The sequence below is a fragment of the Salvelinus namaycush genome, chromosome 22 (genome assembly GCF_016432855.1).
Source record: "Salvelinus namaycush isolate Seneca chromosome 22, SaNama_1.0, whole genome shotgun sequence".
Lineage (NCBI taxonomy): Eukaryota > Metazoa > Chordata > Actinopteri > Salmoniformes > Salmonidae > Salvelinus > Salvelinus namaycush.
Window position 1 is genome coordinate 4515201 of NC_052328.1, and position 15591 is coordinate 4530791.

Here is a 15591-nt window from a genome sequence, read left to right on the forward strand (position 1 = left end):
TGTTTGCACTTTCTATTGAAAAGGATGATGTTACGGAGTCTAGTTGATAGGTAATCGACTAGCTGGACTGTTCCCCAGACTCCAGGCGTAGGGATTTGTACAATGCTTAACAAGGCTGTTGAACTTGACATTGGTGTCTGTCTTTATTCCTTTATCCAACCTATCATACAGAAACAAAGTGCTCCACTGTGGCACGTATTTGTGTTAATTAAACCTAACTATCTAACATGCAAATTGCTGGATGTAAGCTGATTTCCACTCTTAAAGGGCCACAATAACAGCAATGACGACCTTGGGGGTCGTGGATTTGGAAACTACAGCTGCTCCTGTGTTAAAGGGACCCCCCCCTTTTCCTGCAACACAATGACCAGAAAATGTTGTATGGTGCAATATGTATGTCCGATATGAAATATGGTTGTAAAATTAGAAGCGACACTGATTATGGATTCGGAAACTGTGGATTTGGAAAGTTAAAATGCTCCTGAGTAGAATGGACTGTCCTTTTACAGCGACACAACGTACAGATAATTTTGTACGATGCAATATGTATGTCCAGTATGAAAAAACTATTGGGTTTAAGTTGATGGGCCACTCTATAAGGGCTGGCAAATGAGTGAGCAGTGACACTGAAGGGAGTGTAAACTGTGGATTTGCTCCTGAGTAGAATGGACCCCCTTTTACTGCACAACGTACAGATAGTATTGTATGGTGCAATAAGTGATAGGCGTACACACACACAAAAACATTGTTGACCTTTTAGGCTTGAAAGAAAAGAAGATAAACACAAAATTACATAATATCTTATATAAATACTTTTAATTATTTTTGATTCATAACTAGTATAAAATCTTTAGATACTATTATTTTCGTTCTCATTTTTAATTTACAAAGCACACAGGACAGGACTTTTACCCGGAAGTACTTCGTTGTTATTGCCGACTTCACAGTTATATTATAACGCATCCTGGAATTGACACTTCCTGCTTTTTTTTTTGTCCCTGTCAACAAACCAAAATACATGTTCTATGCGAGATTTTGTCCATTTATTTGGATGTAGCTAGTTAATACAATTCATAGTAACAATGATTCCTTACTCTGTCAATATTAAACTCGCGGCGCGGACATTGACTGGCACGCTCAATTTGCAGAACAAAACGGCTGTTGACTGGTGAGTTCTGGAGCCCTGCGCATTGGCCTAGCTAGCTGAAATGTATGTTAGATATTTACGTTAACTCACTCAGCTGAGATGGTTTGTTCTACAGAAAATTAAGATGAGCAGATATGTATTAGATTACAATATCATATTGTTTAGTCTTTGGATAAAGTCAAGAATTTGAATGCTTCGCTTCACAGTTGGCAAGTGGTGTTCTTGCTACAAGTTTCAGCAAGCTAGCTTAGCTAACGTAAAATAGCTTCGTCCCGCAATTTGCTTAGCCATTTATGTTAGTTAGCGTTTGGATTAACCATGTTGACTTTACGTTGCCGTCTGTAGACATTAAAAGTCAAGTTCAAATTGTTAATATAAATGTTAGCTAACATAAATGGCCAGTTGTGGAACGAAGCTAACGTTAGCTTGCTCGCTAATGAGCGAATTGTCTAACGTAACGTTAGCTAGTTATTGATTTGACATTGCAGTTGTGTTTTTGTGTGAAAGCTGACAACCAATAACGATGCCACTGTTTAGTGTCATTGGTTGAGGATAAATGTATGTGACTGATGGATGCCATATTGCAGTTTTACAAAACAAATAAAGTGTGCTTGTAAGATTAGTTAATGGGCTAGACCCCCACATTTGGGCCGTAGGTGGAAAATGTGTGATAGTGCAGCAATAACAGCGTTCTCTGTGTTATCAGTCTCTTTCATCCCTCAATCCCATATCAAATTATATTTGTTACATGTTTCGTAAACAACAGGTGTAGAGTAGTCTAAGAGTGAAATGCTTACTTATGGGCCCTTCCCAACAATGCAGAGAGGAAATAATAGAGAATTAATAACACAAGGATAAATATACAATGAGAATTATGTTGGCTATATACACAAGGTACCACTACCAAGTTCATGTTTAGCGTTACGAGGTAATTTAGGTAGATGTATACAGGTAGGGATAAAATGACTAGGCAACAGGATAGATGAACTGTAGCAACAGCGTATGTGACGAGTCAAAAAAGTTAATGCAAAAAGAATCAATGCAGATCGTCTGGGTAGCTATTGGTTAATTATTTAATGGCTTGGGGGTAGAAGCTGGTCAGGGCCATTTATTTATTTTCAGGGATGGTACATCAGTACCGCTTGCCATGCGATTTCAGAGTCCTTCAGAGAGGGTGGCTGGAGTCTTTGGCAGTTTTTAGGGCCTTCCTCTGACGCTGCCTGTTGTTGTCCTGGATTGGCCCCAGTGATGTACTGGGCTGTACTCACTACTAGAGGTCGATTTAATTAGGGCCAATTTCAAGTTTTCATAACAATCAGTAATCTGCATTTTTGGACACTGATTATGGCCGATTACATTGCACTCCACGAGGAGACTGCGTGGCAGGCTGTGACTACCTGTTATGCGAGTGCAGCAAGGAGCCAAGGTAAGGTGCTAGCTAGCATTAAACGTATCTTATAAAAAACAATCAATCTTAACATAATCACTAGTTAACTACACATGGTTGATATTACTAGTTTATCTAGCTTGTCCTGCGTTGCATACAATCGATGTGGTGCCTGTTAATTTATCATTGAATCACAGCCTACTTCACCAAACGGGTGATTTAACAAGCGCATTTGCGAAAAAAGCACTGTCGTTGCACCAATGTGTACCAAACCATAAACATCAATGCCTTTCTTTAAAATCAATACACAGAAGTATATTTTTTTAAACCTGCATATTTAGTTAAAATAAATTCATGTTAGCAGGCAATATTAACTAGGCAAATTGTGTCACTTCTCTTGCGTTCATTGCATGCAGAGTCAGGGTATATGCATCAGTTTGGGCCGCCTGGCTCATTGCGAACTAATTTGCCAGAATTTTACATAATTATGACAACATTGAAGGTTGTGCAATGTAACAGCAATATTTAGACTTATGGATGCCACCCGTTAGATAAAATATGGATAGTTTCCGGATTTTACCATATTGATAGTTTCCGGATTTGACCATATTAACCTAAGGCTCGTATTTCTGTGTGTTATTATATTATAATTAAGTCTATGATTTGATAGCGCAGTCTGACTGAGCGGTGGTAGGCAGCAAGCGGGCTCGTGGTGCAACCAGTGCAGCTGTAGAACTTTTTGAGGATCTAAGGGCCCATACCAAAACTTTTCAGCCTCCTGAGGGGAAAGAGGCATTGTCGTGCCTTCTTCACGACTGTGTTGGTGTGTGTGGACCATGATAATTCCTTTAGTGATGTGGACACCGAGGAACTTAAAGATCTTGACTGGATGGGGGTGTGCTCGGCCCTCCGTTTCCTGTAGTCCACGACTCTTTTGTCTTGTGCAAGGTTTCTTGTCTCCTTTCCCTATCAAGACCCTCACAATCTCTATTGAGTTGCAGAGGGAGGTGTACAGTCCCAGGGTCCTGAGCTTAGTGATGAGCTAGGAGGGCACTATGGTGTTGAACGCTGAGCTATTGTCAATGAACAGCATTCTCACGTAGGTGTTCCTCATGTACAGGTGGGAAACGGCAGTGTGGAGTGCAATAGAGTTTGTGTCATATGTGTAACTTTTGGGGCGGTATATGAATTGGAGTGTGTCTTCGACACAGGAGGTTGGTGGCACCTTAATTGGGGAGAACAGGCTCGTGGTAATGAGTGGAATGGTATCACGTACATCAGACATGGTTTCCTTGTGTCAGTCCTTATTAAGGGCTGTCCTCTCCTCAGCAGCCTTCACTGGTCCAGGATGATGGTGTTGATGTACGCAATGACCAGCCTTTCAAAGCATTTCATGGCTACAGTTGTGAGTGCTAGTCATTTAGACAGGTTACCTTGGTGTTCTTGGGCACAGGGACTTCAGTTGAATGTGTACAATGGATAGCTGTGAATCTAAGTTTTCCAATAATATTTGATTAAAAGGTACATGTGAGCAATAACTTGTATTTTTATTTATTTAACTAGGCAAGTCGGTTCAGAACAAATTCTTATTTACAATGACGGCCTACTGTATACTGACATTGTTTGTCACAGGGTAAAATCTCTATGGGGAGAAATATATGGGATAGAGGGATGAAACAGTTATAACACAAGTGTAGCAATGGCAGCTTTTTCTATCACACATTTTCCAACTCTAGGGAAATAGAAATAGACCTTCAAGAAAATCACTGAGACATCATCACCCCAAGTGAGCCAGACTGACCTCCGGCCCATGGACTAATGTGCTAACTCTCAGTCTATAGCTACAGCCCTTTCCTGACTGTTGAGTTGCAGTAAAGAAGAATGCATGGCTCAGATGCAATGCTATGACGTGGGCAAGGCTACTTGTCTCCTTTCCTATCAAGACCCTCTCTCCAGCTAGCTAAGTCTACCCGCTACTACCTGCTCCAAGATCACCGTGGCAGAGCGATACACCCCCCCCCCCTCCAACATAGCTACTTGAACCAGGTCCCACGTTCAGTAGCCAAACATTGTCCAACGTTGCAGATAGAAATTGCATGAATAGAGCTAATGGCCGTGTCCGAAATCTGTCTTGCTTTTACAGTGCCGTCAAAGTATTCACACCCATTGACTTTTTCCACATTTTGTTGTGTTACAACCTGAATTTAAAATGGTTGAAATTGATTTTATTTGTCATTTGCCTACACACAATATCCCATAATGTTAAAGTGGAATTATGTTTTTAGAATTTTTTACAAATTAGTTAAATGTAAAGCTGAAAAGCTTTAGTCAATAAGTATTCAACCCCATTGTTATGGCAAGCCTAAATTAGTTCAGGAGTAAAAATGTGCTTAACAAGTCACATAACAAGTTGCATGGGCTCACTCTGTGTGCAATAATAGTGTTTCACTTGATTTTTGAATGACTACACATACAATTATCTGTAAGGTCCCTCAGTCGAGCAGTGAATTCAACCACGAAGACCAGATTCAGATCAACTTTATTATCCCACCAGGGGGAAATTAAATTTGGTCATGTGCTTAAAAAGAGAGTACATAACACAAACTACACACAAATAATTTATTAAAATTGCTATAGCTACACATTTAAAGTGAAAGTGCAATATGCTATGTACTCGAGGGACCAACAGACTATTTATTATGCAGGCTGTTGGAATAAAAGAGTCCCCATAGCTATCTGTTTTGATTTTCTTTTGAAGAAGTCTCTTTCCCCTTGTCCGGCTGCTGCTGTGACTGAATTTTGAGTGAAGGGGATGAGTACTGTACTGTAAAATGCTTTCAAGTTTAGGAGGATGAGTTTTGTGTACAGATTGGTGACTGATTCTTGATCTATACAAATTATCCTTCCCGCTGTCTTAATCATGCACTGAAGCTTGACTCGGTCTTGCACTCTCATGTTTCTGAACATGCATATCAGACAAAAGGACAGCATACTTTGCAGGACAGATTCATAGAACATTTGTAAGATATGGCGGTCGACATTAAAATGGTTCAGTTTGCTTAAAAAAAAAACATCTGTTACAATTTCTTTATCTTTGCAAAGGTACAGTCATTGAATTTCATTTTGTTTCGTTTCCCAGGTACTTATATGTGGTCACTCTATCGACTGATTCCCCATTGTTCTTCGTAGGGGGTAGTGGAGTTTTGTTCCTTCTGAAATCAATTTCAGCGTTTTAATGGCTGTCATAGGAGAAACCTGAGGATGAATCAACAACATTGTAGTTACTCCACAATACTAACATTATTGACAGAGGTGAAAAGAAGGAAGCCTGTACAGAATACACATTTTCTAAAACACACATCCTGTTTGCAACAAGGCACTAAAGTAATACTGCAGAAAATGTGGCAAAGCAATTCACTTTTTGTCTTGAATACAAAGTGTTATGTTTGGGCCAAATACAACACATTACTGAGTACCACTCTCCATATTTTCAAGTATAGTGGTGGCTGCATCATGTTATGGGCATGCTAGTAATTAAGTACTGGAGTTTTTTAGGATAAAAAAAATAAATGGGATGGCTTTAAGCACAGGCAAAATCCTAGAGGAAAAAAATGGTTCAGTTTGCTTTCCACCAGACACTGGGAGATGAATTCACTTTTCAACTGGAAAATAACGTAAAACGCAAGGCCATATCTACACTGGAGTTGCTTACCGAGACAGTGAATGTTCCTGAGTGGCTGAGTTTTTTTTTTTTTTTTTTACAGTTTTGACCTAAATCTACTTGAAAATCTATGGCAAAACCTGATAATGGTTGTCTAGCAATGAACCACAACCAATTTGACAGAGCTTAAAGAATTTAAAAAAGAGTAATGGGCAAATGTTGCACAATCCAAGTTGAAGGTCTTACTCACATCGGCTACGGAGAGCGTGATCAGTCTTTCGGAACAGCTGGTGCTCTCATGCATGTTTTAGTGTTATTTGCCTCAAAGTGAGCATAGAAGTAGTTTAGCTCGTCTGGTAGGCTGGTGTCACTGTGCGGCTCTCGGCTGTGCTTCCCTTTGCCTGTTTGATTATTCGTTGGAGAGTATAGCGGGATTTCTTATAAGCTTCCGGTTTAGTGTCCCGCTCCTTGAAGCGGCAGCTCTAGCCTTTAGCGCAGCGCGGATGTTACCTGTAATCCATGGCTTCTGGTTGGGGTATGTACGTACAGTCACTGTGGGGACGACATCATCAATGCACTTATTGATGAAGCAAATGACTGATGTGGTCCTCAATGCCATCAGAGGAATCCTGGAACATATTCCAGTCTTTGCTAGAAAAACAGTCCTATAGCTTAGCATCTGCTTCATCTGACCACTTTTTTATTGATCTAGTCACTGGTGCTTTCTGCTTTAATTTTAGCTTGTAAGCAGGAGGATATAATTATGGTCAGATTTGCCAAATAGAGGGCGAGGGAGAGCTTTGTTTGCGCCTCTGTGAGGTAAAAGTGGTCCAGAGTCGTCGTCGTCGTCGCCCCCCCCCCCCCCCCCCTCTCGTTGCACATTTAACATGCTGATAGGAATTTGGTAAAGCGGGTTTAAGTTTCCCTGCATTAAAGTCCCCGGCTACTAGAAGCGCTGTTATTTACAAAAATGCATAGTCCGCCGCCCCTTGTATTACCAGACGCCGCTGTTCTATCCTGCCAGTACAGCGTATAACCAGCCAGCTGTATGTTGATAATGTCGTCGTTCAGCCACGACTCCATGAAGCATAAGATTTTACAGTTTTGAATGTCCTGTTGGTAGTTTAATCTTCCGCGTAGGTCATCGATTTTATTACCCAAAGATTGCACGTTTGATCGTGGAATGGAAGGAAGTGGGGGTTTATGCGATTGCCTATGAATTCTCAGAAGGCAGCCCGCCCTCTGGCCCCTTTTTCTCCACCTCTTTACGCAAATCACGGGGATCTGGGCCTGTTCCCGAGAAAGCAATAAATTATTTGCATCGGGCTCGTCAGTCGTTAAAGGAAAAAAAGGATTCTGCCAGTCCGTGGTGAGTAATCGCAGTCCTGATGTCCAGAAGTTATTTTCGGTCATAAGAGACAGTAGCGGCAACATTATGTTCAAAATAAGTTAAAATAACTTACAAACAACGCAAATAAACAAACACAAGCCTAATGCTTGGCAATGCCAGGTGTCGGCTGGAGTGATGTAAAGTTTGCTACCATTGGACTCTGGAGCAATGGAAACGCGTTCTCTGAATCATGCTTCACCATCTGTTGGTCCCACGGACAAATCTGGGTTTGGCGGATGCCAGGAGAACGCTACCTTCCCCAATACATAGTGCCAACTGTAAAGTTTGGTGGTGGAGAAGGAATAATGGTCTGGGGCTGTTTTTCATTTTTCGGGCTAGGCCCCTTAGCTCCAGTCAATGCTACAGCAAGCAATGCCATTCCAGACGATTCTGTGCTTCCAACTTTGTGGCAACAGTTTGGGGTAGGCCCTTTCCTGTTTCAGCATGACAATGCTCAAAGCGAGGTCCAAACAGAAATGGTTTGTTGAGATCGGTGTGGAAGAACTTGACTGGCCTGCACAGAGTCCTGACCTCAACCCCATCAAACGCCTTTGGGATGAATTAGAAAGCCGACTGCGAGCCAGGCCTAATCGCCTAACATCAGTGCCCAACCTGACTAAAGCTCTTGTGGCTGATTGGAAGCAAGTCTCCGCAGCAATGTTCCAGCATCTAGTGGAAGGCTATCCTGGAAGAGTGGAGGCTGTTATAGCAGGAAAGGGGGACTAATTCCATGATTTTGGAATGAGCTGTTCGATGAGCAGGTGTCCACATACTGTTGGTCATGTAGTGTATATAAAATCCATTCTGAGTAGGCATCATCGAATGTCCTCTATTCTGATTTATCAGCTCTTGTCAAACACGTGGGTGTGAAGAGACGATTCTCTTGCTGAATATTGTGCAGCGAATTCAGCTACATGAAAATCCTAAATAAGTATTACATCCGGGCATTTAAAGAATACTCTAAATTACACAGTATAAAAGTAAAAAAATTCCATACTCAACTTCTTACTATAGGACGCTTGGAGATAACTATGGTTTATTGTCAGAGGCATGTTTGTTCTACATAACAATAGCATATTTCTATCTGTCCTGCTGAACACGCTAGGCTTGGGTGGTATACCGGGCTATTTGGAAATAGCAACGGGATGGTTTTTCAATACCGTGCAAACTATTTCTTAACTTTTTCAATACATTTTAATATTTGTAGTTAAGTAAATATCTGCAGTCAACTTCTGCAGTACTTTAGGAGATAAAACCGATTTGTGTTCTTCATTTCACCTGTCACATTTTATATTATACAGCTTACAGAAGTTCCCTAGAACAGTTTAGCCAGTCACTTGTGTGTCTGTAAATCGCACAACAGGAGAAAGCGGGTGCAGGTGAGTCCAGCTGTGTATTGACAGGGGTCGCGTTTTGTAATAAGTTGTTTTATTTTCATGTTAGCAGGCAATATTAACTAAATATGCAGGTTTAAAAATATATAATTGTGTATTGATTTTAAAGAAAGGCATTGATGTTTATGGTTAGGTACACATTGGTGCAACGACAGTGCTTTTTTTGCGAATGCGCTTGTTAAATCACCCGTTTGGCGAAGTAGGCTGTGATTCGATGAGAAATTAACAGGCACTGCATCGATTATATGCTAGCTAGCACCTTACCTTGGCTCCTTGCTGCACTCGCGTAACAGGTAGTCAGCCTGCCACGCAGTCTCCTCGTGGAGTGCAATGTAATCGGCCACAATCGGTGTCCAAAAATGCCGATTACCGATTATTATGAAAACTTGAAATCAGCCCTAATTAATCAGCCATTCCGATTAATCGGTCGACCTCTACTTAAGACAGCACTAAAGGGGTGACAGGACGGACAGCTGACCGTCCTCGCAGTGGCAGACCACGTGTAACAACGCCTGCACAGGATCGGTACATCCGAACATCACACCTGCGGGACAGGTACCGGATGGCAACAAAACTGCCCGAGATGCACCAGGAACGTACAATCCTTCCATCAGTGCTCAGACTGTCCGCAATAGGCTGAGAGAGGCTGGACTGAGGGCTTGTAGGCCTGTTGTAAGACCGGTCCTCACCAGACATCACTGAAGGAATGAGCGTTACACCGAGGTCGCATTCACGTTTATCGTCGAAGGAATGAGCGTTACACCGAGGCCTGTACTCTGGAGCGGGATCGATTTGGAGGTGGAGGATCTGTCATTGTCTGGGGCGGTGTGTCACAGCATCATCGGACTGAGCTTGTTGGCCATCTCAATGCTGTGCGTTACAGGGAAGACATCCTCCTCCTTCATGTGGTACCCTTCCTGCAGGCTCATCCTGACATGACCCTCCAGCATGACAATGCCACCAGCCATACTGCTCATTCTGTGTGTGATTTCCTGCAAGACAGTGTTCTGCCATGGCCAGTGAAGAGCCCTTATCTCAATCCCATTGAGCACGTCTGGGACCTGTTGGATCGGAGGGGGAGGGCTAGGGCCATTTCCCCCCCAGAAATGTCCGGGAACTTGCAGGTGCCTTGGTGGAAGAGTGGGGTAACATCTCACAGCAAGGACTGGCAAATCTGGTGCAGTCCATGAGGAGGAGATGCACTGCAGTACTTAATGCAGCTGGTGGCCACACCAGATACTGACTGTTACTTAAGATTTTGACCCCCCCCCTTTTTTCCATTTCTGTTAGTCACATGTCTGCGGAACTTGTTCAGTTTGTCTCAGTTGTTGAATCTCATGTTCATACAAATATTTACACATGTTAAGTTTGGTGAAAATAAACGCAGTTGACAGTGAGAGGGTGTCTCTTCTTTTGCCGAGTTATGCATGTTCATGAGCTGGATTGCCTGTTTTTGCAAAAAAAAAATTGGTTTGCGCTTGTTATGTTTAGCTTGCGGACTCACTGCAAATTTTGTTAGCAGTCTTTTAATAGACACCCAATGGGCTTTTTTTGCATTTCTTTGGCGCCACCTTGTGTACTATGCCGGTAATACACATTTCCTTGTATATGATGACGATATGAAAATCTGGATACCGCCTCACCCTAGAACATGCCTCTGCTGTAATGACCCCACTTTTCAAGCAGCTGTGTGCTGCCCTGTTGATAGGCTAAAATATAAATGTTTATATTTGATGGATACGGTATGCCCTGCTGCTGTGCTAGATTGCTTAGTTATATCTCCTATATTTTAAATCTGTTCTCTTCTAGGGGTTGGCAGGGGCTGATAGCCCAGGGATGTCACTCCAGCATCCTCATCATCGACCCAAAGACTTCCCAGACCATCCAGGTTCTGGAGAGACACAAAGCCAATGTGGTCAAGGTAAGTTCCAGTCAGGGTTTCTCAATATCATAATGGGAGAATCCCAGGAAGTAGCCTCTGCCTTTTTTTGAATATTTTGTTTGATTGAATTCATAGCATGTAGCCTAGATTACGTTAGCAAAAGTGAATGTAACCCATCTCAGGAGTAAACTATATTCATGTCTGGTTCTAAGTAAAAAGTCTGTTTTCTAGCAGAAGTGATATTTATCATCCAAAGTAAGAAAGTGCGTTCTCTATGACCTTGGTCAGAGTAAGCTTTTCCTCTTTGTCAGCAAGATTCGGCCACATTTCACTGTGTTTGGGCCAAAAAGCCACATTGATAAGGTTTGCTTCGGCTCCCGAGTGGCGCAGCGGTCTCAGTGCAAGAGTCTTCACTCCAGTCCCCGGTTCGAATACAGGCTGTGTTACATCCGGCCGTGATTTGGAGTCCCGTAGGGCGGTGCACAATTGACCCAGCGTCGTCCGGGTTTGGCCGGGGTAGGCTGTCATTGTAAATAAGAATTTGTTCTTAACTGACTTGCCTAGTTAAATAAAGGTTATTTTTATTTAGATACTGTATTTAGAAGTTTTAATAGGGCCTACATTTTATTTTAGGTTATATGGTTTTGATTTATGGACAATATTATTTTTATACATTTGATTTATCAACATATAATTTAGTTGTAATGAGTCTTTTTGTTGCACATTTTTATTCCTTTTTAGCAACCATAGCAGATTAAACTTGACTAAATCAAATAATGGTTCTGCTGATAACTTCTGACTCCTGTGTGAATTGCATGTGTACAAGGAACGGCTGTTTTCATTAAGAGCTTCATTAAAATGAAGCAGCCAAATGTAAAACCTTTCCCAAATTTTGAAATATCTCATTTCAATTAGATATTAAAGCCTTGTCGAAGTAGAACATATCGCCGGAAAAATGTAGGCTACATTGTACAACATATTCTTGCAAATAAACAACAAAACAGTAACAAAAGCCACAATATATTCTGCTTTTCCATTTCATTTTCAAAACCGTTAACATTTTCTATCAGTTAACAGTAGGCCCATTGTGGACTATTGTCAGCAAATTGTAGCGTCTCGCTAAAGTGGCGATCCTTAGGAATCTTGCACTGTTGACATTCCACCAGTGACGTGGCTTCACATTGAGTGATGGGGGGAATGTCTCAGCTAGTTGTCCACCTTGTTTTCTGCCTCTCTCTCAAGTGCTGGGTTGTAGTCACACCCAAGGAGTAACAGCATGGCATTGTTGGCGCTCCCAAATAGGTGCTGAAGACCCAAGGCTTCCTGGCTCGATCAGTCACCCTCTCTGTCAGCAGCAGCGGGGCACTCTCTCTCGGCTGCTGCCGCGGCCTCTCCATTTGACCCAGTCGCATCTGTGTCAGTGGATGCCAAGTCCGCCAACTTGAGCAGCTTTGTTTTTGCGGTCACTCTCAGCTGGCAAGAGAAATCTCAAGATGCCCGTGTGGCTCAGTTGGTAGAGCATGGCGCTTGCAACGCCAGGGTTGTGGGTTCATTCCCCACGGGGGGACCAGGATGAATATGTATGAACTTTCCAATTTGTAAGTCGCTCTGGATAAGAGCGTCTGCTAAATGACTTAAATGTAAATGTAATGCTTGTGGCGATGGTCCAACATCAATGTGACAGGAGGTGGTCAGATTTTTGGCATCCACCTGTGAAAAGAATAATATAAGTATTATACGATTTTGCATATCCTATCCTTCAAAAATATATTTTTTTCATAAATGTGCAATGTATGGTTTTGATTCTCCTAATACTTTCAATAAGACAATGACAATAACAGCAATTGGCTGCTATTTACCTACATAGATTAACAACACTAATAGCCTATATACAATATAGATTAATTCCTGCATGTGTTTTTCAGAGGGACTTCTGAACTCTAACACTCTCCTGCTTTTATCCGCTCCGCGGGAAGAGATGTTTGCAGTGGGCTGAATGTGATGGAGATGGACACCTTTTGGATGACATGACGGTGGTTGCGCATGTCAGGGTTGGCAAGACGGGCTGCATCTCCATCATTATTTGCCAGTGATCATCTGGGAGCTCGAGAGTTCTGCGTCTTGCAGGTTGGTGACGGTTCAGTTGAACAGCACGGCTGTCTCTGCTCCACCAACCTCTCAAACATGCCACACGCTGGAACTCGGTCTGTCTTTACAAGACCGGATCAGGTGATGCTGCGGCAGCTGCATTTGGACTTGCTTGGCTGCTAGTGCCTTGGTGGCTGAGTTGGCTATGGTTAAAGTGCCTAACCAGTCTCTCAGCAGCAACAATCACACGACACATACATATTGAAGCCATCGTTGATGCCTAGTTGAAGTCTGTGTGCATAGCATGGCACCGAGTCCCAGGGGACGCAAGCAGGGGAATTGGGTGCGTGCGTTGTCGTGGATGCATGCCAACACAGTCAATATGTCCCACATCTCAACATCACTGGTCAGCTTCTCCCCGAGGTTGTCAGCTGTGTGTCTGACGGATAGACTCTGTTGGTCAGGAGGACTGTTGATTCCATCACCCAGTCAACGTCGCTGAAGTGGCATGTCATGGTAATTTAGATCTCGGTGGTCAGCACAGTACTACAGTCAGTTGTGAGAGCGAACTTGACGGCTGTGGCTAGCTTCACGTTCAGCACTTATTTTTTCTCTCCTGGTAGTGCTTTTTGATTTCTATTTGTTATTGTACCTCGTGATGGCATGCAGTACTCTGGCTCAAGGTAACGAATTAACTCCCCTCAAGCCCTCGGCCACACTGATTGGCATCATATCACGCTCAATCATTCTACACACAAACTGTGTGATCACCTCAGACGGCACGCATCAGTCTCCCCGCTAGCATCAAAGTGATGGCACCCGGGTGTTTGTTCTTGATGTGATACATCATCGTGCTGGTACTGCTGCTGAATTTATAAAAAATAAAAAAAGGTTTTTGTTATCCAATTGGTCGTTAGTCTTGTCCCATCGCTGCAACTCCCGAGTCCTCCGAAACAACCCTACCAAGCCGCACTGCTTCTTGACACACTGCTCGCTTGATCCGTAAGCGAGCCGACACCTGGCGACCAGGTTGCTGGAGCGCGATGGGACAAAGGACATCCCGGCCAGCCAAACCTTCCCCTAACCCGGACGAAGCTGGATAAATTGTGCGTCTTCCGGTCGTGGACGGCTGCGACACAGCCCGGGATCGATACCCTGATCTGTAAGGATCTGCCACTCGGGAGGCCCCTTCTGCTGAATTTTCGCAAAGCTTGCAGGGAACTTCATCACCCTTTTGAACGAAGGGTCCCACACAGAGCTACGTTTTGGCACGCTTCATTTTTCCTCAGTTGCCAAGCTAACGTTAGCAATGCCTCTAGGGGATGTGAAAGCTTCCAAGCACATTCTTGGTTGTATAGCGCCCTCTACAGTTCAAATTCGTTTTCACACCGAAGACACACACATACACATACACTTTCATTCCACAAAATTATGCAAATAAACCTATAGACCGATAAACATGACCGGTCAAATGTATTTTCGATGACTAACTGTTAACCGTTAACATCCCTAATCACGATACTCAATACCATCAAAATATTCAACCAAACGATACCACAGCAAGAAAAGGCGTATTGGCCAAAGTCAGAGAAGGGCACTTGATCCAGACAGATTCAATATCATTACATAATTAAGGTATTTATTAATAAATAAATTATACAACCAAGTTTTTTTTAACCAAAAGCAAAGATCTAAAGTACCTTTCAGAAAGTTTTCAACCCATTTGTAATGGCATGGGCTCACTCTGTGCAATAATAGTGTTTTAACTAGATTTTTGAATTACTACCTCATCTCTGTACCTCACACATAAGGTCGAGCAGTGCATTTCAAACAGAGATTCAACCACAAAGACCAGGGAGGTTTTCCAATGCCTCGCAAAGAAGGGCACCTATTGGTAGATGGGTAACATTTTTCAAAACGCAGACATGAAATATCCCTTTGAGCATGGTGAAGTTATTAATTACACTTTGGATGGTTTATCAATGCACTCATTCACTACAAATATACAGGTGTCCTTCCTAACTCAGTTGCTGTAGATGGGAGAAAAAACACTAATGGATTTCACCACATTGTAGTTACTACACAATACTAACCTAATTGACAGAGTGAAAAGAATGAAGCCTGTATAGAATAAAAATATTCCAATATCTTAGATGCCTTGCGGGGTTTCCTTGAGGGCTTGAATGCAGCTCACGACGATGTTAGACCTTGTGGCTGGGACCACGGGTTTTCCCGGGCTTGTGACTGTCTAGATTAGAGGTCGACCGATTATGATTTTTCAACGCCGGTACCGATTATTGGAGGACCAAAAAAAGCCGAACCCGATTTAATCGGCTTATTTAAATAAAAATAAAAAATATATATTTTTTAATATTATATATATTTTTTGTTTTTGTTGTTGTAATAATGACAATTACAACAATACTGAATGAACAGTAATTTTAACTTAATATAATACATCAATAAAATCAATTTAGCCTCAAATAAATAATGAAAGATGTTCAATTTGGTTTAAATAATGCAAAAACACAGTGTTGGAGAAGAAAGTAAAAGTGCAATATGTGCCATGTAAGAAAGCTAACGTTTAAGTTCCTTGCTCAGAACATGAGAACATATGAAAGCTGGTGGTTCCTTTTATCATG

General features: G+C 42.3%; 1 protein-coding gene across 1 annotated transcript in view; it reads left to right on the plus strand.

Moving 5' to 3' along the window:
- The first annotated feature begins 970 nt into the window (after window positions 1-970).
- Window positions 971-15591, plus strand: part of wdr11 (WD repeat domain 11) — a 123268-nt gene continuing 108647 nt past the window's right edge. The window contains exons 1-2 of the mRNA XM_038960231.1: window positions 971-1168; window positions 10789-10900. Of these exons, the coding sequence (XP_038816159.1) occupies window positions 1083-1168; window positions 10789-10900 (198 nt within the window). The 5' untranslated portion in view covers window positions 971-1082. The remainder of the gene's footprint in view (window positions 1169-10788; window positions 10901-15591) is intronic.